The 25832-nt window shown below is 45.3% G+C and overlaps 1 protein-coding gene across 1 annotated transcript in view; it reads left to right on the forward strand.

Annotated features, from left to right (window-relative positions):
* The window catches only part of LAMB4 (laminin subunit beta 4), a 112164-nt gene that overhangs the window by 17102 nt on the left and 69230 nt on the right, over positions 1-25832 (forward strand). The window contains exons 4-14 of the mRNA XM_078442558.2: positions 2061-2196; positions 4669-4742; positions 5833-6021; positions 7241-7304; positions 7429-7643; positions 8699-8819; positions 9910-10098; positions 16099-16278; positions 18255-18364; positions 20962-21041; positions 21599-21749. Of these exons, the coding sequence (XP_078298684.1) occupies positions 2061-2196; positions 4669-4742; positions 5833-6021; positions 7241-7304; positions 7429-7643; positions 8699-8819; positions 9910-10098; positions 16099-16278; positions 18255-18364; positions 20962-21041; positions 21599-21749 (1509 nt within the window). The remainder of the gene's footprint in view (positions 1-2060; positions 2197-4668; positions 4743-5832; positions 6022-7240; positions 7305-7428; positions 7644-8698; positions 8820-9909; positions 10099-16098; positions 16279-18254; positions 18365-20961; positions 21042-21598; positions 21750-25832) is intronic.

A 25832-nucleotide genomic window follows, 5' to 3' on the forward strand; every position in this document is an offset into this window, starting at 1 on the left:
TAGGGGCAAGTCTGGGGCAAGCCTCCCCATATGCAGAACAGATCTCACTTCCATTGCTCCTTAATTTTGAAAGGGCATTTTTTTTTTCGGGTATAAGACTTATGGTGGCCAGTGTTTCTAAAAAGATTATATGGATCTCTTGAAAGGCTGGTCTACTTTGACAGACTCTAGCTGAAATCGTTCTCAAAATCACCATGCATTCATTTGGCAAATTTTATCCAGCCTCTACAATGTGTGAGACACTGTTCTAGGTCAGGAGGATGTGGCCTTATACAAAACAAAGTCCCATGGGGCACCTGGGTGGCTCTGTTGGTTGGACAGCCGACTTCAGCTCCAGTCATGATCTCATAGCTCGTGCGTTTGAGCCCCCCATCGGGCTCTGTACTGACAGCTCAGAGCCTGGAGCCTGCTTCTGATTCTGTGTCTCCCTCTCTCTCTGCCCCTTCCCTGCTCATGCTCTGTCTCTGTCTCTCAAAAATAAATAAACGTTAAGAAAAAATTTTTAAAAAACAACAAAGTCCCACCCTCATTGGACTTAAATTCTACTGATGGAGACAGACAATAACCCAACAACTATATAATATAGTCTCAAGTGGTGATAACGGCTTATAAGATATTATAAAGCAGGGTAAGGCATAGAGAGTGGTAGAGGCCATAAGGAGGTGGTGATATTTTAAGTAGAAGTCTCTCTGAGAGGATGGCCTTTAAACAGAGACCCAGAAGAAGGGAAGGAGCAAGAGATAGGAATATTTGAGGGTTGGAGGAGAGGGGAGCAGAGAATAGCTCGTGTCAAGATGGCAAGGTGCAATAGAGTTCCCGGTGAACTCAGGGAAGAGCAAGGAGTGAGTGTAGCTAGAATTGAGTGAATCAAGGGAAGACTCATGGAAGGAAAGGCAAAGAGATGGTCCTGGTCAGGTTGTATAGCCCTTGTAAGCAACGATCCGGACGTCAAATCGGTTTGCTGAACACCTACCGGCGCATCTGTTATAGTCAACTTCCAGTATGGAGGATTATAATAAACAGTCCCCACTTCCTGGAAGTTTTGCAAAAATGCTCCTCCGGGGTCCCGCAAGTAGTAGTAGCCAGGAACAACTGTGCAAGCCATTGGAAGTCCTTTGGGAGTCTTTGGGGATTTCCTTGGGGGCTTTAAGTAAATACGGCCACAAATGGGTGCATTAAACTAGGCAAACTCAAAGGCCACTCTTGGCTGTTGCAACCTTGGAAATTCCATTCCAAGTAAAGTAATTCCAATTCACTAAGACCTTCCAGTCTGGAAGACAAGAGGGCAGGCCTCTCTGTTACAAGTATAATGAGAATCTTTTACAACATCCACATGGCGGTGATGGAGAGGTTTTGGTCATGGAACTTTTTCTACCAAAAACTATGTCTGAGAGAGAAAAAAAAGGATGGTTGCAGATAACGTGGTGGCCGAGTGTTGCATTAGTTTCTTGCCAAATATTTGTTTTTGACTACAGAAAGTAATCCCTACTCGAAGAACGTATCCTGATTACTTCTCTACGGTTTAACATAACCTCCAGGTCATCTGCCTCTTGTGCAAGACAAAAATTAGTTCCGCATAAGTTTGCATTTTTGCCCCCAATGTACAAATTCATAAAATTTCTAGGTCCTAATTTTTATTTTGTCTGTTATTGTATTTAAGCACCTATTGATGGAAAAAATGATGTCCTGTTATTTCCTCTGCTTTTTATTTTTAGCCAGATTGAAAGACAAATATAGTAAGTACAGCTTGTTTTCAAATTGATATCAACAATAAGTAATTATGGGTCTTTATTTTTTTTTTTTTAATTTTTTTTTTAACGTTTATTTATTTTTGAGACAGAGTGAGACAGAGCATGAACGGGGGAGGGGCAGAGAGAGAGGGAGACACAGAATCAGAAGCAGGCTCCAGGCTCTGAGCCATCAGCCCAGAGCCCGACGCGGGGCTCGAACTCACGGACCGTGAGATCGTGACCTGGGCCGAAGTCGGACGTCTAACCGACTGAGCCACCCAGGCGCCCCTATGGGTCTTTATTTTTTACTGAAATGATGGTCTTTTCCAGGGGGAACAAAAATGTTTCATCTGTGACTCCAGATCTCCCTATGACCCATACACGCGATCCCAGAGCCACACCATTGAGAATGTCATTACAAGTTTTGAACCAGGGAGAGACAAGAAATGGTGGCAAGCTGAAAACGGTATGACCGAGTTCCTTTCCAGATTATCCATTTCTTTACGTTTTTAATCCAATATCTTTCTGTACGATCTTAACAATTTCACAGCAAGGAGTTATACTGGAATGGAAAAGTATCCCCTAGCACTGTTAAAGCCTGTATAAGAACAAACTTTATTTTCATTTCAGGAGAGATTATTTTCCTTCAGAGAAATCCAAGTGTATTTTAAGCACATAACCCTGAAAGCTTCACGCATTAACCCTAATATGAAACACACTCCTGTAAATGGAATTAACACCGCCAGGGGAAATCTGAGAGTTTCCACCCTGTACTTTGTCCCTCGGCAATACATGCAGGAGAGAGGAAAAGAGCATTTCATTTCTTGCTGCAAGCCAAATATTTTCATATAAAAATTGAATTGAAAGGATAGTTGGCTACTGGCTGACGTTCTTTTCTGCCTGGATTTATGCCCTTCTCTGCTCATGAACAATTGTGATTTTGAAACTCGCATCGGCCCTGACCATCCATATTTCCTAGGTGCCCTGATCAGGTCCCAACTGGGGATGCCTCCAAACTCAGGCGTGGGCCTTACGTGCTTGAATGAATGTAGGCTGACTCACCCATGAAAGCTCCCCTGCAGCACCAATCTGGAACCCTCACCCCACAAGATGATTACCTTTGTTGCATCTCTATATGTTGTACCTGGGCTACAATTCCTCTATTCTCTTCAGATGCCTAAACCTATTTCCCTCAGGGGGTCCTAGACCATTAGAGAAGTGTGGGAATTGTCAGAATATATAGGATCGTAACATATGAGGCAAGCAGAATATGAGGCTATTTTCCTATGCCTTCCATTGGACAAGCACGATTGGTGTGTCTACTAAAATGCCAATTCATGTTGGATCCTAATCCTGAATCTCTAGTTGGGCCCTCCTTAGTGCATGTATGCGATGCCTTTGCAGGAGCCACCTGCCTTCGCTCAGGCCATTTTTGCTTAGCAGCAGTTTTAACCCACATGTCCAGCATTTGCTGCACATAGCCTCACAGGAGCGCCCCTCCACCAAAGCGGATCGCATAAAACAAGGGTTCTCAGCCAAGAACTTTTGAGAGGGGAAAGGCAATCTCCTTTCCAGAAAGGGTGAGGGACTCTTGACCTGGAGCCAGGAATGGGGCTGCCCTCTCAACGGCGAACCCTCCCAAGTGATGCACCCACAAATAAAACTGCCTCCGGTTCATGCAGCCCGGTTACTGACTGCTCTCAGAGCTGCTGTCCAGTATGGGAGGGAGCCCAACGCCACATGCGCTACCGGGCACTTAAAACACGGCTAACCCATGGGGCGCCTGGGTGGCTCAGTCGGTTGAGCGTCCGACTTCAGCTCAGGTCACGATCTCGCGGTCCGTGAGTTCGAGCCCCGCGTCAGGCTCTGGGCTGATGGCTCAGAGCCTGGAGCCTGTTTCGGATTCTGTGTCTCCCTCTCTCTCTGCCCCTCCCCCACTCATGCTCTGTCTCTCTCTGTCTCAAAAATAAATAAACATTAAAAAAAAAATTAAAAAAAAAAAAAACACGGCTAACCCACACTGAGATGTGACATCGGTACAAAACCATTCCAGGTTTCTAAGGCTTACTTTGGAAAAAAAATAGGCATTGGTAGTAGCAAAATAAAACATTAGTAATTTTTTAAAATATTGAGTACATGTTGAAATGAGACGGTTTTTGGTATATGGGGTTAAAAATATTAAAAGTCGTTTCACCTGCTTGCTTTTACGTCTTTTAAATGTGGCTGCTAGGAAATTTGAAATGACACAGGTGGCTCGTATTCTGTTCCTATGGGACAGTGCCACTCTAGAGCGATCGGGGCTTCCTCGTGTCCAGCTTGGGGCCGGTCTTGCACATCCAGGCTGGAGGTGAATGGCAGCTAACTCTCTCAGGATAGGACTTTCTTCTCCTCAGCCCCAGAGGAGCTGCAGATTCTCACTCCCAGGGGAATATTCCAGGCTGTGTCTTACGCTAAGTGACAATAGAACTAGTCCGAGTGGTTATCAAGCAGATGCTGGAAGAAAAGGATGCTTCGATGTTTACCATGCACCGGTTTCCCAGCGCACCTTTACGCACGTGCGCAGTCAGGTTGTTCAAGGAAATGTTCAAGTTCAAGGAAATGAGCTCCCTCCCCGCCAAGTGGTGGCACTTGCTGCTTAGGACCTATGGGAAATGGGCGAACTTCCTTGGTGGTAGGTAACACTGCCACACAGTGGCCGTGTGCACCGCCACCATAACATGCATGTGGGCACAGTCCGAGTAAAACCTGTACCTCTCTCAGATAGACCTTCTCCTGGGTGTGCAGTGTTCTGGGAAACCACTGTAAAAGACGAGGAAAGAGTGTTGATCCCCAGCCATGTAATTTCACACATTTTTATTTTTTACAGACAAGCCACAGTGAAGGATTAAATAGGGGTCTCTCAAAATCACTGATTCCTTCTTTCTGGATTTTTCTTCAGGTCTTGATCATGTCAGCATCAGATTGGACCTAGAGGCGTTATTTCAGTTCAGCCACCTTATTCTGACTTTTAAGGTACAGATGTGTGGGCTTGTCACCCCTTTTATCTACCTACCAAGTGCTGGGCTTACCCAGGATTTCACTTCCTTGCTTCTGGGTAGAGCACAAAATCTCTACTCGAACTTTGTGCAGAATTTGACTCTTTGTTCCTGAGTGGAAAACAAAACAAGTAAAAACTCTACTGCTCATTAATTAATAACTTATATGGTTAACAGAGGAAGGAAGGAAGGAAGGAAGGAAGGAAGGAAGGAAGGGAGGAAATCTTACAAGATACAGCAAAGAGGAAAATTCCAAAGCCTAGGGTGAGAGGGACCACAAGAGCTAGAAAAATGATTTTCAGGAGAAAAAAAAAAAGCAGAAACTGGACATTATTTTGGGAACCATGGAAAGATTGTGATCAAAAGAGGCAGAAAAATGGAAGGGTCTTTACTAAGGATAGTTAGATGCCAGAGAAATCCTGTGCTGTAGTTATTCTCAAATATTTCATCAAAATTCTAATTTTGTTGTCAGCCCGGAAGCTGAGTTATAGTAAAAAAATAAATAAAATGAAAAATGAAAAAAACCCCACAAGTCTTTGGCCTCAAAGAGCTCACAGTCTAGTCAAGGATACAAACATATATAGAAATTTAAAATCATAATACAAAATTGTCAGTGCGGGAACCGACATACAATCACAATGCTGATAGTTTCCTTGATGAGGCTAACACTGCTGTAAGAAATCAGAAAAAGCTTCACGGTAGATTCTGGAGGAAGTGTAAGAGTTTGCCAGAGAAAGCGGTTCTTCTAGTCAAAGAAAACCACATACAAATTGCTGTAACATATCAGTTACACTGACTTTTTAAAAATTGATATGCTCTCCTTTGATGAATAATTCACACAGCCCATACACAGTTTTCAAATGGAACCAGATTCGAGGCAAAGTATGTGCTCGTGATTGCTCGCCCACCGACTGGAAAGAGATTTCTGTGTGTTCATTGCATAACGGATTCAAGAGATACAAATAAAGTTTGAAAAACTGAGATTTGGGAATACAAATATTCAGTCTGCAGTGGATAATGAAATCTGCCTTTGCGAAGCATTACAAGTTTCCCTCCCGTTTTCCTAGACTTTTCGGCCTGCTGCAATGTTAGTCGAACGCTCCACAGACTATGGACACACCTGGAAAGTGCTCAAATATTTTGCAAAAGACTGTGCTGCTTCCTTTCCCAATATCACTTCTGGCCAGGCCCAGGGAGTGGGAGACCTTGTCTGTGACTCCAAATATTCGGATATTGAACCCTCATCTGGTGGAGAGGTAGCATTTCCTTTCTTGGATTTCTCAGATAGAGGTTACACCATTTTTTTTTCTAATGCAGTTCATGTAAATGAAAACAATTTAGGTAGTGTTTACTGAAATATAACTTGAGTTCTGTTACTTTTGTTTTAGAGAAAGCGTGAGCAGGAGAAAGGGGTGGGGGGGGGAGAGAAAGAGAGAGAGAGAGAGTGGGGAGAGAGAGAATTTCAAGCAGGCTCCACACTCAGCACAGAGTCCGACATGGGGCTCAATCCCACGACCCTGGTATCATGACCTGAGCCGAAGTCAAGAGTCAGACGCTCAACTGACTGAGCCACCCATGGGCCTCTAGCTGTTGGTTTTTAAAGCATGAACGTGTTTAAATTGAAATGAGTCCTGAATTAATTTCAAACTCAGATAAATAGTAAGCATCTTACAAGCAATACTCCTGCATGAGAGATTACATCTCTCATTACATCACCTGCTGAGGGTGAGTGGGGACTAAGACCCAGCCTGGGCACTAGGACACAGGACACCCAGAGGGAGGAGCATCTGTTTCTAGCCCTTGCTACATAGCTGTGTTATCTCATGGCTGTGTGCCATAGCTGTGTTATCTCATGCTCTGTAAACCACCACCCAGGCGGGATCTGCCAGGACCTTCCTCTGAGCAAAGCGGGTGACAGGCAGAAGGGCAGGGTAGGAGCGGGGTTGGGAGGTATGACTCTTATCAGGCAGAGTGAAAGGGTTGGTGGCAGAAGGTGTCTCTGGAATCCCTGGCCAGATCCAGTTGATGACCTACTGGATTGTGACCCCGTCCTTCCCTCCCAGCCCCAGTGCTATCACCTACATGGACCATGGGGGCATAAAGAACCAGAATGACTAAGACGTTTGATTCGTTTCCATGTTGGCCCTTTTATTCACAAGAGAACCCAAATAATAATCTGTATCCTACGCCAGCTGGGAGGCAATGGCTCAGCCTTTTCGTGAGGTCAGGATCTCTTCTTTAAGAGTATACTCTTTAAGAGTTACTCTTTAAGAGTAACAGGGCGCCCAGGTGGCTCCATTGGTCGAGCATTCAACTTTTGATTTCAGCTCAGGTCTTGATCACAGGGTCATGAGTTTGGGCCCTCTGTTGGGCTCCATGCTGGGTGTGAAGCCTACTTAAAAAAAAAAAAAAAAGTATATTTCACAATGCTGTTTTGGGTGAAATGCTATACATTTACCTGCATTTGTTTTACAGGTCGTTTTAAAGGTTTTGGATCCCAGGTTTGAAATAGAAAACCCCTACAGCCCCTACATCCAGGGTATGAGATACTCTCTATTCTTGCACAAATTCTTTTTCTAAAATTCTGTGTTGGGGGCATCCCTTTTCATTGCATGTCCATAGCCCATAAAGTGTGCTTTCCTTTGCTGTTATCATTTCTCCAGACCTTGTGACATTAACAAACCTGAGGATCAACTTCACCAAACTCCACACCCTGGGGGACACCTTGCTTGGAAGGAGGGAAAACGGTTCTCTGGATAACTACTACTACGCTCTGTCCAACATGGTGGTTGGGGGCAGCTGTTTTTGCCACGGCCACGCTAGCCAATGCATCCCCGTGCAGAAAGTGCGGGGAGATGTTTTCAGCCCTCCTGGAATGGTAAGTCACTGATCGATCCCAGAGGGCAGCTGGCTCTCTTCCCTTTCCTTCGCGGCACTGGTGCCGAATGTGGATCAGAGCCTCTCCATGGGGATCCATAGTCGAAGTGACAGCTCTGTGTTGGGGCAGGGATCATTCAACCCGCAGTTCTGCGGTCTCCGCCCCAGATGACTCCATGAGCAGCATTTCTCATCTGTGAGCTCAGGGTAGCCCGTCGTGCTCCCTTCTTGTTTATTTGCTTTTTAGGGAATGGAGCTTTAGTGGTGAGGACCCTGTTTCGCGTGCATTCTCCCACAAAAAGTTCTCGAAGGTCTCTCGTGCGAGAGAGGGTGTACTCCACGCCAGGGTGTCCGAGGGATGCCTGCCACTGTAGAAATTGTCACTCCAAGTAGCACTCTTGTGCCGGGAATGGCTGTTCCTGGTGTTGATCTCTTCCATCCCTGGGACGAGTCTTAAAAGAGCGATGCGGTAGAAGAAATGCCTGTTTGCGCAGAGTCCTGAGGGTGTGTCTACTACATAATTTTAAACTATGAGCCACAAGCAGACAAGCTGGATGCCGAAACTCTGCACCTTCCCTGTCAGCCAGCTCCTGTTTCCCTGGAAGTACAAGTTTCTGTCTTTGAACTTGGGTATACAGTGCATTTTGTGGACAAACCAAGAGAATCATACGCTTTGCTCCAGGTTCTTTCTGTTTTCTAATTCCCTCTTTCCCTTAACCACCCTTCCCCCCCCTTCTCTCTCTCTCTCTCTCTCTCCCTCTCCCTCTCCCTCCCTCCATCCCTCCCCCTCCCTGTCTTTCCCTCTCTCTGCCCCCCCCACCCGATCCTGTCTCTCATTGTGTGTTGCCTTGAAACTAGAATTCAGAAATGCCAAAGAAAATGTAGATGGTTCCCGAACATCTTAAACTTTTTCCAAACGTGGAAGTTGGTTAAGCAGATAATAGAAGGTAGACAAGGAAAAGCTAAGACCCGAAGAGGCATCTGGCATGGTATTGCCTTTTCCACCTCAAGAACCCCAGCGTCCTCAGAGCAAAGCCCTCTTTTCACACCACGCAGGTTCACGGCCGGTGTGTCTGTCAGCACAATACAGATGGCCCGAACTGTGAGAGGTGCAAGGGCTTCTTCCAGGACGTTCCGTGGAGGCCGGCAGCAGGCCTCCAGGACAGCGTGTGCAGAGGTACGTGGGGAAGGTTCTCAGCCTGTGTCCTTAAGCTCGAACAACATCGAGTTCATTTCAGTGGAGCTGTGGGCATCAGAGGCCGCAAACTTGTGGCTCCCAGCTCCAATCGTGGGATATCCTAATGTGTCCCATTACCTCCCATAGAAGAATACCAACTTCTCAGACCCTCACACCACAAAAGGCACGTTAATTCACAAAACGAAACCATCCGCGTGTTGTGTGGTCCCTTCCCTGAGGAGGGGCAGAGCCATGTAACAGCAACATCAGCGGGGACTAGATTTGGTACAGAGATCCCTACCCTTTTCCTGAAGAATCACCCATTCCGTGAACGGAGCCTTAAACACATGTCAGAGGATAGGAGAGGTGAGGACTGGGACAAACTTTGACAGGCTATTGTAGCTTTTATAAAATATTTAGGCTAATAAGGTAGAGGGTTCTTTGGCAATGCGTTTGCTGCCTCTGAATTTTGAGGAAAGTCCATACAAACTTGTTACTCAGCTTCTTTTCCCAGACTGGGGGAATATGGGATTGGGGCAGTGAGAGGTGAGTGGAAGAGGTCTCTAAAAAACGTCCCATCCAGGGGAGTCCCAGTGTGCGAGACCCAGCAAAACAGAGCCTAAGATTTTGCTGTTTACAGGGAAACCCCAACAAGGCACACAGCACAGACTTCACCACCAAGGCAAACAATAAAGTTCTCCAAGCAATAAAGCTGCACTCTAGGGCTCCCAGATCACCCAAATGATTTACTTTTGTTTACCTGATTGTAAAAAATATAGATAGACAGACAGACAGATAGATAGATAGATAGATGTGAGTAGAATCAGAGTACTATCAGTGAGTGTGTGTGTGTGTGTGTGTGTGTGTGTATTCTGTGTGTGTATATATATATATATACACACACACATATATATACACAGAATAAGAGTACTAGAAAGATCCTTCGAAAGCACCTGCTTTAATCCTCATGTACTTGGTATATTTCTAACAAGTCGGCGGAGCACTGAGGCTGCAGTGATTTGTGCCCAAACAGCTGCCTGGTGGTCCCCCAGACCTTGGCCAGTCTCTCCTAACCCCTCTCCTTCCTCAGCTTGTCGCTGCAACAGCCACTCGGACCGCTGTCACTTCGACATGACCGCGTACCTGGCGAGTGGCGGCCGCAGCGGGGGTGTGTGCGAGGACTGCCAGCACCACACCGAGGGACAGCACTGTGACCGCTGCAGACCCCTCTTCTACAGGGACCCGCTCAGGGCCATGTCCGATCCTTACGCGTGCATCCGTGAGTCCCCGGCCTCTGGCCTGTCTCTTCCACACGTGTGAGGCCGACGGAGAGGTCTCGCTTGGGCTGCAGGCACCTCCCGCCCCCACTCGGTTTAGCAGCATTTAGGGGCCTGGGGGGGGGGGGCAGTCTGAAAAAGCACTCGGTTCTGAGAGCTTTCCTTTCTCACGACAGGTTGGGCCAAATAATCCGGGTCCATCCCGCAGCCCCGTGTGGGTGGCCGACACTGGTGAATCAGGAAACTATTCCGGATTCAGCCAGCAGGAGGCGGGTGGTTCAGGAGGTGCTGCAGACACCTGAGTGTCCTGTGGGTCCCCTGGGGGAAGTAGCTGAGCATGGGAGACCCGACTCACTCTGGCCCGCTCCACTTCGGATGTTTCAACTTTGCCACGGTGCCAAAGCAATGGGCATTTAGTAGAAACCTGCTTAGAATTTTGAACTCGGATCTTTTCCCAGGCCAACCCATACGCAGATGATCCTCTTTCCCAATGCTGGGCCAGGTAGCTAGGGACAGTTCCCAGTCAGACCCCTGGTCAGGAGCCTCAGCAACCCATACGCTTGCAACCATTCTGGGGGCGCCTGGGTGGCTCAGTTGGTTAAGCTTCCAACTTCCGCTCAGGTCGTGATCTCGCAGGGTTCGTGGCTTCAAGCCCCGCATCGGGCTCTGTGCTGACAGCTCAGGGCCTGGAACGTGCTTCAAAGTCTGTGTCTCCCGGGGCGCCTGGGTGGCGCAGTCGGTTGAGCATCCGACTTCAGCCAGGTCACGATCTTGCGGTCCGTGAGTTCGAGCCCCGCGTCAGGCTCTGGGCTGATGGCTCGGAGCCTGGAGCCTGTTTCCGATTCTGTGTCTCCCTCTCTCTCTGCCCCTCCCCCGTTCATGCTCTGTCTCTCTCTGTCCCAAAAATAAATAAAAAACGTTGAAAAAAAAAATTTAAAAAAACAAAGTCTGTGTCTCCCTCTCTCTCTGCCCCTCCCCCACTCATACTCTGTCTCTCTCTCTCTCTCTCAAAAATAAACATTTGGGGAAAAAAATCACTTAAAAAAACCAACCATTCTGGGCCCATACAACAAGTTTTCACTATCAGTGCAGTATTCAGGAAATTACACGAGACATTCAACACTTTACTGTAAGACAGGCTGTGTGTAGGAAGATTTTGCCCAACTGTCAGCCAGCGTAAGTGTTGTCAGCGAGATTAAGGTAGCCGAGGCTGAGCTGTGATGTTCGGTAGGTTAGATGTATTAAGTATATTTTCGACTTAGGAAATTATCAGCTTCCGATGGGTTTATCAGAGTCTCGCCTTAAGGAGAAGGTCTGTAGTGAAATGGGCTACATTTGACCGGCTGTAGACAATTCATCTTTGCTGAGAAGACACATAAGCTAACGATTACCATCTTTGTTTTAATCTTTAAAAATCTTTCATCTTGTCTTTAATCTCAGCTGTTGAAAATGGAATGTTTTGTGCATATAAAAATAAGAGAGAATACTGTAATAATATGCCCACCAGCAATTGTGTCAAAATGTAATGTCTTACCCCAGGGCAACTTCAGGACCTTAATAACACATGACGGCGATAAAGGTGACTCAGGTACCCCACTGTTACCTTCCTTTCTGGGGATAAACTCTCATATAACTGGCAATTACCAGTACAGTGCTGGCTTTTACACTTTTACATGTTCTTGTCTACAAACAACGTATGTTGGCATGTTTTCAAGCTTTACATAGATGATACTACGCTGTATGTATCCTTGATTATTTCACCCAACGTTATGTTTTTGAGATTTGTCCATATCAGGTAGCTCTAATTCTCCAATTTTAAGATCTATGTGTAATGTCTGTATAGAACTCTTTCTTCCTATAGATATGACAGAATCTATTTGGCCATTTTTCTTTTGATCCCCCCCAAAGCATTCTTGTATGTGTGGCCTTGTGCAAGTGCACAAAACCTCTCCCTAAGAGTCCTACCAAGAAGTGGGACTAATGGATCATGGGGTATGAACTTCTTCCAGGTGATTAGATGGTACCACATTGTTCCCTAAGTGGGGGTACCAGTTAGCACCCACACCAACAGTGGTTGAGTACTCTCATTGCTCTATACCCTGGCCAGCACTTGGTTTTTTCACACTTCGATTTTTGCTGATGAAAACCTGTCTCATCATTATTTAAAATTGAATTTCCCTGGAGGAATGAGACCAGAGTGAGGCAAGGGAATGACCCAGATCCCAACATTTCAGGTAGCACATCTCTCAGAGATGTAAGTGCGAGGTTATCACCTGCCATTTGCATTAACCAGACAAGGAGCACCTCCTTAAATTTTGGCCCTAGGCATCTTGCTGGTCTCAACTCTGGTCCCGGCACTACTGTGGATTATCTCATAGATAAACTTGATTTCAAGTACTGAGCACGGGTAACTACTGGATCTAAGATCTCACTCTACTTGCAGACTGACAAGTAGCTTGTTATTGTTTCGTGGATGCTGGCAGAAGACACGAAACTCCCCGGTTAGAGACAAAGGACTTTAGTACTCATGGCACAGGAAGTAACAAGATGTTTATATTGGTGTGTGTTCCCATGTCTCCAAGCCCTTAGTCCCATGGGGCAACTCAAAGGATGCCAGGTGGATCCCACATACAAATGAGTCTATGTCACAGCCCAGGGACAACAGCGCTTGGAGCATTCATTGCTTTTACAGCAAGGAGAAGCGTGCTTGTTCTTTGTCCAGGGGAAGACGTGACCTCATCCCTGAAAGTAGCTTGCTGACAACGCAACCTTGGGAAAGGGCTGGGTGAAGAGCCATCTTGCATTCCCGGGACACTGAGTAAAAATTGCACGGGTACCCAAGGCCCATGGAACGTTGCCTCTCCCCATACCCAGAAATCCTGCTTCTTACTCTCTGTCACCAGTCTGTTATTATATTGGGGGGGGGGGGAGGGGTTTGCTATAAAACTACAACTTCCAACTTTATGCCATCATCATACATAAAATGAAGTCCTATACAGAAGTAATTCAGTAGCCACCAGAACGTATACAACATCCTAGATTTCAAACTTTAAATCCTCACAGCGTAGAAAAGGCATAAATGAAGTTTTTGTTCAGATTGCGGAGTGGGCGCCTGACAACATAAAAGTTTACCTTATGTGATCTGTTTAAAATTGAGACAAAGAACTGAATGCTCAGAAAAAAACAATTTCTTTAAATCAGTGTCCTAAGTGTCCTACTTTGTCACCAGAATCTATATTCCGCCCCCCCCACACACACATACCTTTTATTAATGTTTTAAACGCTATGCATTTATAAAAGAAAAAGGAATTGCTCTCTGAGGTGGAATCAGGGGAAAATATAATGTTCCGAAGGTTATCTAACCTAGGAATCTGGAAAGAGACTGCAAGTAACCAAGTCAGATATTCACATTAACCAACGTCTTGTTCCTTAAGTACCACTTAGTATCCGGGTGCCTGGGTGGCTCAGTTGGTTAAGTGTCTGACTCTTGGTTTCAACTCGGGTCAAGATCTCGTGGTTTGTGGGTTCAAGCCCCACATCGGGCTCTGTGCTGGCCATGCAGAGCCTGCTTGGGATTCTCTCTCTCCCTCTCTCTCTGCCCCTCCTGCTCGCTCGCTCTCTCAAAATAAATGAATAAACTTAAAAAAAAAAAAGAGCCACTTGATGGCACTTCTAAAGGAAACTGAGTCAAGAAAACTGGTACCCAGATGTAAAATTAAGAGGCTATTCTATATATACAAGGAGGTTTTTTTTTAAAGTAAAGACAAATGAGCCTGTAAAAACAATCTTCAAGAGACTCCCCAGTTTCCCTAAACGCATGTTTGTGTGTGTGGAAGTCTGTGTATACAAATGGCATTTATTAAGACTGACTAGCAGTCTCCTATAAATTTTCTCTAAATTGTCCTCGTTTGCGCCTAAATATTTACATGATCAGATTCCAGGCATAGGGGTTGACTAATCTTAAGTCTGCTGTGATTAAAACACAGCCAAATGTGATACAGGGGAAAAAAAACAACAACAACAAAAAAGATTTGGTAGATTCAACTGCCGATAATAAGAGTTTGCTGGAGTTAAGTTGTGTGATGCCAAGAAGTTTTATTGGACTTCTAAGGCCATGACTTAGGGTTATTTCAAAGTAAAATTACTACCCATTCACCCACATCCCTTCCCTAAAGGCTACTTCAGTGCATAATTAAATTATACTCTGGAACTCAGGGCTGACCCTTTGGAGTGTCTTTCAGATAAAGTTGACATTTTTCCTTTTGGCTACTTCTAAAATGACTCCAGCTTGTTCCTTCCTTTCTAGAAGCAACTGTATTTAATTAGAAGAAAATTCTGGTTTTTCCAAACTAAGCCGGACCGAATGCTGTTTTTCCATAATAAGATTTCATTACCAGTCACAATCCAATAACAATTGAAAATCGAAAGATTCTGTCAGACAACCGAGTGTTTGCTTCAATAAACCAAACAACTGGTGGGAGTAGGTTTTTTCCATCAAACTCTCTAACCTGAACGGTTGTTATATAAACCTACATAACATGGCTTTAGATATGAGGAGTTTGTTTTTATGAATCCAGAGTAAACATGTATAAATGCAAACATAACTATTTCTTAGAATCAGGATATTCTTTTTTGAGAAAGAGAGGGAGCATGAGCAGGGGAGGGGCAAAGGGATGAGAGAGAGAGGGAGAGAGAGAATCCCAAGCTGACAGCGCAGAGCCCGATGTGGGGCTGGAACTCACAAACCGTGTGATCATGACCTGAGCCAAAATCAAGGGTCAGACGCTTAACCAACTGAGCCACCCAAGCGCCTGAGGATAGTCATTTTTTAATCTTTATTGCATTCCTTAAAAGTGGCGTCCCTTGGAAACACAGCACCAAGTGGTCATCTGATGTCCACCAACAGACCTGTCCTCTCTACCAGAGCCGCAGTAGTCAATACTACTGCCCCAGCCTCTCCCGGGTACCACCCCTCAACACTGGGGGGCGTTGGGCCCCTCGAACTATCAGAGAGTTCTTCCTTGTATCACATCAAGCTCTGCCTTTGATAACTTCTCCCCTCTGGAATTATTCACACCATCAGCATCCCTTTTCATATTCGACTCCTTTCTTGAGTTATTCCAGTTTCTGCTGAAAAGAAAAAGGGTCGCCGGTGCTTCTGCTGCTCCTTGGCTACAGGTGATCGTTTATCTCATTTTGCAGAATCTCTTCATCCAAGCTTTTGCCCTGCCAGCAGATTTCCAAAAAGAAAACAGTGGTATAAGCCTTTCTTGCTCTTCTTCCCCTTTCTTTCTTATACGTGCTCCTTCCATGAAGAATTAAAGAATGATCACACTTATCCTTATTTTTCTGTGAGGGGGGGAAGGGCAGACATACTTTCTTAACCACATTTTGGAGTTTTGATAGACATGTGATTTTTTTTCTCTGTCTCACTTCTGTATTTGTATATTTCATTACAGCACCCCACTCCTACTTGCCTCTAGACATTATTCTCACCTTTGGAGTCTTATTTTCTTTCTTTAATCTTTTATTGAAGTGAAATGGACATAACATAAAACTGACCATTTTGCGATGAACAGTTTCCTACCACAAAGCTGTGCGATCAGCACCTCTACCTAGCTCTAAAACATTTTCATCACCCCCCAAATTAATCTATTCTTCACATGCAGTTTTCCTAATAGCAGTCTTCCTCTGATCCTCTTACTTTAGAATCACTTAAAAGTCTCTCTCTCTCTCCCCCTTCCTCCCTCCTCTCTCGATAGATAGATAGATAGATAGATAGATAATAGATAGATAGATACAGATGGAATTGTGCAACATTTTCCAAGGCCGGAGATCTGGGAGACATTTCTAAACAGTCCTCGCCCACTGGTCTAGTTGTTTAAACATATTTAATTATTTAAACAAAATAAAGTACTATAGCATGAGTTAACGGCTATGTTTATATCTCAGGTTTCCCACAATTTGCAATTAACTAAGATAATGCATGTCTGTGTCCCCAGCTTGTGAATGTGACCCGGACGGGACCTTATCGGGTGGCATTTGTGTGAGCCACTCTGATCCTGCTTTGGGGTCTGTGGCCGGCCAGTGCTTGTGCAAGGAGAACGTGGAAGGAGCCAAGTGTGACCAGTGCAAGCCCAACCACCACGGACTGAGCGCCGCTGACCCCCTGGGCTGTCAGCGTAAGTCGGCAGCGGCAGGACGGCCAGCCCGAATGCATTTTAAAGCTTGGGGCCCTCAGTTTCAGTCATTGTAAATACCCAAGAGTATTGCCGGCCTCTGGGTTTTTAAAGGTGATTCAAGACCTTCCGCAGATTTTAGTTAAATTAGTGGAGATTTTTTTTTTCTTGGCGATTAGCTGAGTTTATCATAAGGAACCAGCAGGGGGCGCTCACATTTCCCCGCTGCAGCAAACATGAGAAAATGCCAAGAAATTTAATGCCGAGTTGCAAAACCTTTCTAAAAATGGTCTCGACTTGGACTCCCTTATACAAATTCGTGAAGTTACATTATGCATTTATGCATAGATTGATGACTTCTTAAGTAGATTTCAAGGGGTGGTTTCTTTTTCCTTTTTTTTTTTTTCAATTACTTTTCTCCTTTGTTCTCACACCTCTCCTAAATTGGTCCTATGTTCTCTGACAAAGAGAAGAACAAAATTAAAGAGCCAAGGGAGGGGTTGTGAGGAAACAAAGAAATTCAGAGTTTTCTGGGGCCAAATGGGAGACCTTTGCCTCTAGGATCATAGAAACTCTTAGCTGCCTGGGGTCTCAGAACTGTAGATTCCTCAGGGAATCCGGGTAAATAATTTCCCTCTGTCATGCTCTGTGTTCTTGCCCATATAAGGAACTGTGGATTGTTTGTATGTTTAGAGAGCAGCATGCTGAATCCTTCCTTCTCCTGGAATTTAATGGCAACATTAAATCCCAGGACAATGGATCATATAGTCAGACCAATTCTCATCACACCTCTCACTACTCCAAGTGTTTCCCCTGGGTCAGCCCTGACCTGATGTCCTCCTAGAATAGGCCAAATATTGTTTTCTGTTTTCTTTTCTTTTCTAATAGCTTTAGTAAGGTATAATTCACATGTCATACAATTCACCCTTTGAAGTACAAGTCCGTGACTTCTAGCATATTCAGAGTTGTGTAACCATCACTACAATCAATTTGAGGACATTTTCATTACCCCCAAAAGAAACCCTGTACCCTACTTCTGGCTATATACCCAAAAGATTGGAAACAGGGGCTTGAAGAGGGATTTGTACACCCATGTTCATAGCAACATCATTCACAGTATCCCCAAAGTGGAAGCGACCCACATGTCCATCCATGGATGAATGGGCAAACAAAATGTGGTACATACGTGGGGGAGGAAGGAGTTGGAAGAGATGGTGTTTGATGGGCACAGAGTTTCAGTTTTGCAAGATGAAGAGTCCTGGAGATTGGTTGCACAACTGTGGGGCTGTATTTAAAACAGCCGGTGTTATGTTAAATGTATTTACCATGAGAAAAAAAAAGCAACCCCCTGGCCTTTAGCTCCCACCTCCCTAACCCCTCTTAGGCAAGCACTAACCTACTTTCTGTCTCTCTAGATTTACCCCTTGTGGATATTTTGTACAAATGAGATCATCCACTATGTGGTCTTTTGTGACTGGCTTCTTTCACTAGCATGAGGTTTTCAAGGTGCATCCATGTTGCAGTATGTGTCAGTATTTTATTCCTTTTTTATGGGTGAATAATATTCCATTGTGTGGCTACTCCACATCGAATGCGTCCATTCATCAGCTGACAGACATTTGGGTTGTTTCCATGAACACTGGTTTGTCCCACAGGGGAAATGTGTATGTTACTCTGGGAGCGTAATTTCTTCACAGGACTCAGGACTCAGGATAACTCGGGATAACGGTGCCAGATGCTCCAGCCTACATGACTTCTACTTCTACTCTCTAATTACCATCCAGTAGCACCGCATGAGGGCTCTGGAAATGTCTGGCACTGGATTTCCCACACAGAGTTGTATGCCATACAAGAACAGGCAGACGATAGACTTGGCAGGGCTGGATGTCGGGTGTTCTTGTGGCCACGCGTTTTGCTCAGCGTGAGCTATTAAGGACAAGGGTGGGGAAATAGAATAATTGTGTTTGCTCTGCTTGCAGCCTGCAACTGTAACCCTCTTGGGAGTCTGCCTCTCTCGGCCTGTGATGTGGAGACTGGCGAATGTGCATGCCAGTCATTTGCCACCGGACCACACTGTGAAGAGTGCACTGTATGTATTTGCGTAGGATTTCCCTTTCATGTGGTCGTGTAGATTTCTGCCGCCATTGCCCAGAGGACACTTGGTCTTGTTAATTTCTTTCCTTGTGCTGATGTATTTCGGTCCTCCCCGGTAAAAGTATTTACACAACAGAAATCAGCAAACACTAACCCTTCTACAGAGAGCTAGCTGGTTGTTAAATTTTACCAGCGCACCGACTTTTCCCAGATTGCACCGAATGGACCCGGGCACCGATGTCAGAAGTTTTATCCACTGTTCTCCCCAACGTACCAAGCAGTAGAATATGACAATTTATCTGCTCCCTTTTTTCAGCCCACCAGATTGTGGAGCCTTTTCTTCTGTCTCTTGCGTATAGTCTCTTTATCACCCCTACCACCCTTTGCCTAGAAATATTTTGGACGAGCTCATTTAAAAAAAAAAAAAAACCCGCAGGTTTAAATGGACTGTAGATTCCTGTGGGAAATAAACTCCTGGATTGTTCTAGACTCCAAACATGTGAGCATGTATGTCTAAAATTAGTAAACTAAAGCCTTTTTTACACCATAAGAAATGTGTCATGCAGTTAGGGAGTCCAAATCCAACTTTTCCCTTTGTTCTCCAATCCTGGCAGCCCACCATGACATTTTAGAAAGAAAAAACCCCAAACTCAACCTAGTAAAAGAACAGTGACCTTGATGTGTCTGAAGAAATGTAGCTGCTAAATAAGAAACATATGCCTATTACAACATCGTTCTGTGTTAATATTTTAAGTCATTTTACTGGAAACATATGAGGCCGGGGCACAGGAGGATGGGGAAAGAAGGCAAGAAGGTACCCTTGAAGAGGGAACTCTGGGAGACGGCGCAGGTAACCTGGACATGTTATGGAGGAAGGTGAGCCACGCCAGCTCCACGGCTGCATGTGGGCAACACGAAGGATGCCGGGCTGGTTGGCAGGATTGACGAAGATGCCGCGTCAGATGATTCCAGAGAGACCTTAGACTCAGGCTGACTTTGTTGGTTCGCAGTTTGACAGCCACTGTATATATAGGTCACTGGATTGTGTTTGCAGGAGGAAAATCGCTGAGCAGGGGCCACAGTGGGGGAGGGGGTGGGGGGAGGGGCAGGGCAGAAGAGGGTTGCCCATTGTGGCTGCACCCACATGTCCACCAGGTGCCCCACCTCGTCCTCCGTCCGGCGGTGCCCCAGATCTGCTCTGAGCCCCATGTGCCAGCACCCCTGGCCTAGAGGGAGTTTTCACAACCACATCCTTGGCGAAGTCCGTCATTGCACATTGTTTCTGCCCACACTGAAGTTGGGTTTCAGGAAAGATATCAAAAGTCTTTTGCTGTGTTTTGTAACAAATTCTGTCAGGCTTTAATGTTTAAAATCAATCTTTCTGAGTAAAATCAGGCGGAAAGTTCTATCAAGATAACAACAACAACAAAAATAGAGACATAACAAACCCGTTTCAAATGAGACTGCCGTGCCTATTAAGACCTTGATTTTGTCTGAGCATGTTAAATTGAGGTTTGAAAGGGAAGTCGTTTTTGGAGCATTTTATAGTAAATGTTATCAGATTTAAGAAATAGTTGTTTGTATCTCCCCAGCTGCTTATATCGAATAAAGGTCAAGATGTTGCAATGAAGAAAAGTCTTGAACAAAACGGACTCTCTCCTGCAGAGTTTGTTATGACAAAACAGCTTACTTACAAACATAAGAGCCTGCTAAACTGTGATATGCAAATAAGATCTCAAAATCAACTTGAATTTTTTTTTACCCCCAAACATTTTAAGACTGAGGAAGTAAAACCCCCTTAAAAACCCCTTGGGATTTTTGTGGTGAGAGAATCTACTGGCTTTACAAAAGCAGTTGCAAATAGGCTAGTTGAAGACCTTCTCCCCAGACTGGCCTTAAATAACTCACCGTGAGGCTAAATTGGTGTGGTCAGAGGAACTGTGTAGTTTTCACCATATTTTTTAAAAATTTATTTTGAGAGAGACCGTGAGTGAACGAGTGCTGGGAAGGGGCAGAGAGAGGGAAAGAATCCCAAGCAGACTGCACTGTCAGCACAGAGCCCAGTGCGGCCCTTGAACTCCCGAACTGTGAGATCATGACCTGAACTGAAATCAAGAGTCGGACACTTAACCAACTGGATCCATCCAGGTGCCCCTGCATTTTTTTTTTTTTTTTAAAGAGAGAGCAAGCAGGGGAGAGGGGCAGAAGGAGAGAGAGAGAATCTTAAGCAGCCTCCACACTCAGGGCAGAGCCTGACACAGGGCTCGATTCCATAACCCTGGGATCATAACCTGAGCCAAGATCAAGTCAGACACTCAACCGACTTAACCACCCAGGTGCCCCCACTGCATTTTTGCTTGGAATAGTATTCAGGCAACCTGCCTGTCCCCTTCATTCCAAGTCCCAGGAATAGGAGAGATGTGTCCTCCAAGGTCATTACCAAGTACACAGGCAGGAAAGGTGACTGTGTGATTGCCCAGGCTGTGTGGCTATTTGACGTGTGTCGACTGAACTGTACTGATTTTAATATTTACCCTTCAGAGCAGCACGTATCTTCATAGCTGGATTTAGCTGAGCATTTTCTCTTTATAGGTTGGATACTGGGGACTGGAAAATCAGCTCCATGGATGTTCTCCCTGTGATTGTGACATTGGAGGTGCTTATTCCAACGTGTAAGTCACTAAATGAATGACGCAGTCCTGTGGCTATAGTCTCCACTCACGTTTCCACATTTTATTCTGACCGGCTTCTAGTCATCGGTGATGGACTTTATTCCATGACGAGCAAAGGGTGTTGAAAAGCAATGATCTTGAGACATTAACTACAGCCCAAATGATTTATTTTGCTCGAAATATTTCCAAGGAAGAGATCAACAGTCCTCTTGCTTAGGTAACCCACAGGTGGTGGGATAGATGCCGTGTGTGACTTGACCTGCCTAAAACACCAACTTTTTGCCACCCTATAAGGAGAGGTCCTATATACTCCTTTTTGCAGCGTTTAGAGCAGAATCAGAGGAAAGAGGTGGCTACTTGGGTTCCATGGATCTGGATTTGCTTTTCAAGACCAGACATGTAGAGCCCATGGCCTCCTAACATCCTCCTCAAGACCATTGATTGATCGATTCAAGGAGCGGGTCCAAACTCAGAAGGCATTTAGCTCAGCACCTCCATGCCTCTGTTTTATCCCTCCCCCCTCTCCATCTGTGCATGATGGGTTTGTTTCTCCCCAGGTGCTCCCCCAAGGATGGCCAGTGTGAATGCCGCCCGCACATCACTGGCCGCAGCTGCACTGAATCAGTCCCCGGCTACTTCTTTGCTCCTTTGAATTTCTATCTCTATGAGGCAGAGGAAGCCACCCCTCTCCAAGGACTTGCACCTTTGGTTCGTATTTCATTTAGTCTCCTTCCAGACTTGATTTGATGGGGCGGCGGTAAATACATATAGCACACCCTTGAGATCATGGGTAAGGTACCTGGAAAAGAATGGTTTGGCCACCCGTGCCAATCAGAACAGAGTTTACTTAGCATGGAACTGAAGGTTATAGAAACTCTGGAGGGCAGAGCCTGCATTTTACGTGATCTTTATATTACAAGTCTAGCGCAGAGCCTGGCACGTAAGTGGGAATTGGTTGAGGCTGTGGTCAAATGGACCTGACTTTTGCTCTTTCGATGTGGCTGTCTGCTAACACGTGTTCATTGAGTATCTACTTCTCTGCCTTCCCCACGACACTATAAACCACAAGATGGACGGATAGATGTGTATGCTGTTCACCACTGTTGCCCTAGCATCCGCCACAGTGTCTGAGCCACAGCGGGAACCTCACAGACCTCTGCTAACGATGAGCAAATAAGGTTCAAAACGGAAGTATACAATGTCCTCCTGAAGCTGATCATAGACTAGTCGTTCTCACTGATGTTCACTGGTGTGGGTGAGGGCAATTGTCACTCGGTGCCCTACTTCATTCCCTCCAAGTCAGGGTCCTGTGGGATATTTTCCCTAAAAACGTATTTCTTAAAAGTCTTGTTAGAGGAGCAGACACACACGTGTGGAACGATTAGAGAAGTTAGACTCCCGTGACACTCTCAAGCATGTGACCCCAGCCACAGGCAGGAATATGGCAGGGGAAAAGGGGATGTGCGGTGAAAGTCTTCAAGAGAGAAGGCATGTAAAAGTCGGTTCTGAAGACAGGGTTTGGATAGAAAACGGGAACTCGTCCAGGTTCCAGCAACTAAGTCGTTTCCTGAGATCTTTTCTTTATCTGGACACCATTGATGGGAGGGATGAAAATGCCCCTTAGGAGGCTTGGAATGTTCTCTTCTGCTGACTGGAATCGGGGGGAGGGGCGGGAGGCTTTCACTGTCCCTACTTAAACTTACAACCATGGTGGGTGGGATCAAAATGAAACTATTCTATGTCTGCATTCTTCTTCATGATTTTTAATTTTGCACCTTTATGATGGTGACTTAAGAAAACACTTTGGTAAGATAATATTGGTATTTATATTTAGGCTATAACTATCGTAAAATAATAGAAGATATATGTTGGTCCCTACCCCTGGTTCCTGGTAAAGAGCTCCTAAATCCTTTGAAATTTTCTGGTGGATAAGGATGTCTTTTGTTCTAATTGTGTGACTTGATGGGCTTCTAGATGGGGCCTGGTCACCAGAAAGACCAAGCTTTGATTAGAAGCTTAGAATTTTCCATCCTCCCCACCCCATTCTCTGTGAAGGGGAGGGGAACTAGAGATTGAGTTAATGAATGACCATGCCTATATGATAAAGACTCCATAAAAATCTCCAACATATAGGGTTCAGAGAGCTTCCAGGTTGGTGAACACATCCATGTGCGAGGAGGGTGGTGCACCCCAACTCCAGGGGCCAGAAGCTCCTGATAGAGAACCCTCCCAGTCATAACTCTTCATCTGGTAGTTTGTATCCTTTATAGAATTCTTTATTATATAATAAACCACCAAACATAAGTGTTTCCCTGAGTTTTGTTCTAGCAAATTATCGAGCCCAAGGAAGGGGTCATGGGAATCCCAGTTTATAGCTGGTTGGTCAGAAGTACTGGGAACAACCTGGATTTTCCATTGGCATCCGAAGGTGGGGTTGCAGGGACAGTCTGGTGGGACTGAGCTCTCAACCTGTGGCATCTGACACAAAGTCCAGGGAGATGGTGTCGGGACTGAATTAAATTACAGGACACTCAGCTGGTGTCTGAGACTTGGTGAGCATGGGAATAAACCACACACCAGTGTCCGAAGTGTTGTGAGCATAGTTAACAGTGTGACAGTAGAGGGGTCACACGAGAGGGTCTTTCCTATACAACTCTAAATATAATTGTTCCCACTATTTTAGATAAGAAAACACAAAGCAGCTGTAATATCTAGAGTAGACGGACTGATGCTTAATGTATATTCCCTGTGCGCCATGCCGTAGCTGCTGAGAAGCAGTTAAGGGGAATGTGCTAATGTGCTAATGCAGCTCCAAGCCATGAATGTAGTCCGACGTGAAGCCTTACTCCTCTCTCCATGGTTCAAAGATCAAGGACAGAGAATGGGCTTAAAGGGCCAGGAAAATTGTGCAGAGGATCGGAAAGTAGTATCTATGACAATTCAAGCTGGGACTGATGTTGTGTTTAAAATACAGCACGAATAATTTCCTCTCCACTAAAAAGATGATCCTTAATTGTAGTAGGAAGAGTTTAAGCTAGACCCTCTTTGTGCATTCATTCAACAAATATGTATTGTGTGCTTACTATGCTCTTGCTTTTGATATTAATAAAACTTCCAGGGCCACCTGACAGGCTCAGTCGGTGGAGCATGAGACTCTTGATCTCAGGGTCAGGAGTTCGAGTCCCACGTTGGGAGAAGAGGTCACTTAAAAGAAGAAGAAAAACAACTTCCACTTAGAGCTCTGTCCTTTGCACTTTATATACGTTACCTCGTTTGACTTCCCGAACAACCTATCACCTTTAATTTCCAGATTAGGGAGACATTAGAGAAGTTACCTAACTTGCCCAAAGTCACACAGCTGGTGGGCAGTGGACCCTGGATTGAAACCCGGGTGCATCTTGTTCCAAGCTTGTTCCAAAGCTCTTGCTCTTAACCCATCAATAGGTGCCACCCACATGCGTAACGTTGAGCTCCAGGCTAAGGGCAGCATAGAAAGCAATTAGTCACGGTCTCTGCCCTCCAGGAATTTTTAGCTATAGCTAATACACTTACATAGATACCTCAGGATGGGGGCAGAGACGTATGACAAGAAGGATCCATATGCGCCGTGTGTTAAGATTTCAGAGCCAAAAGTGATACTTTATGAACAGGCTTAAGGCACAGAATAATGTGGCCTGAGACTTGAAAACAATAAGCGTTCCAGTTGGTGGCCTCGGTGAGAAGACAGTCCAGCCAGGAAAAGTTATAAATAATGGCTCAGAGGGGAGACAGGGTAGGTATATTCCCAGGTAGAACAGGAAGTTTATATAGGGAAGAAGTATTGGAAAAGAACAGTAGATCCTCCTATTAAAGAGCCTATATTTTACTTTTTGGGCAATGAGAACTCGCTGACGCTTTCTGAGCCAGAGACTGACCTGACGAAGACTGTCCTCAGTGTTCCTGTAAGTGCGGTCTAGTCGCAGGGAGGTCTGGGATGGAGGGAGAGCTTTCTGCTGTAGTCCTGGCAGGCATAAGGAAGGAATAAGGAAAAAGCTAAGAGGTAGCAGAGAGAGGAGAAGGTATGGAGATGATGTGAACAAAAAGGATGTGAACCCAAGACCATGACTTAGGAGTAACTCTTTGAATACTCAAATCAGAGAATGAAGAAAAAGGACGATTAACTTTCTTGGCGGGTCTTCAAAAGATGTGTGTGGGTATGTGTGTATCTTAATTTTTTCAGGCTGCTGTAACAAAAGCACCACGGACTGGGTGGCTTATAAACAACATAGATTTATTTCTCACAGTCCTAGAAGCCGGGAAGTCCAAAATCAAGGCACCAGCAGATTCATGTCTGGAGAAAGCCTGCTTCCTGGTTCGTAGATGGCCGTCTTCTCACTGAGTCCTCACACGACAGAGGGGCAAAGGAACTCTTTCATAAGGGCACTGATCCCATTCCTGGGGTGTGCCCTCATGACCCAATCACCCCGGAAAGGCCCCACCTTTAATCACCACCACTGTGGGGATTAGCCTTCTCTATGTGGATTTTGCAGGGACACAAACATTCGGTCTATGGCAACATCCTTGCTACTCACATGTGGTCTATGGACCAGCAAGGCTGCATCACCTATGAGTTCACTGGACTTATAGAGTCTCAGGTCCTGCCCCAGACCTACTGAATCAAGTCTATGTGTTAACAGGATCCCTCAGTGATTCATAGGCAACTTGGGAAGCACTGGTTTGTTTTCTTATAGAAACTACCTGTGGTCACAAAACTTAACATTGATTGGATTTAACATAGTGTGGAATTTGATA

Source organism: Panthera onca, chromosome A2 (genome assembly GCF_046562875.1).
Source record: "Panthera onca isolate mPanOnc1 chromosome A2, mPanOnc1 haplotype 2, whole genome shotgun sequence".
In the NCBI taxonomy this organism is placed as follows: domain Eukaryota; kingdom Metazoa; phylum Chordata; class Mammalia; order Carnivora; family Felidae; genus Panthera; species Panthera onca.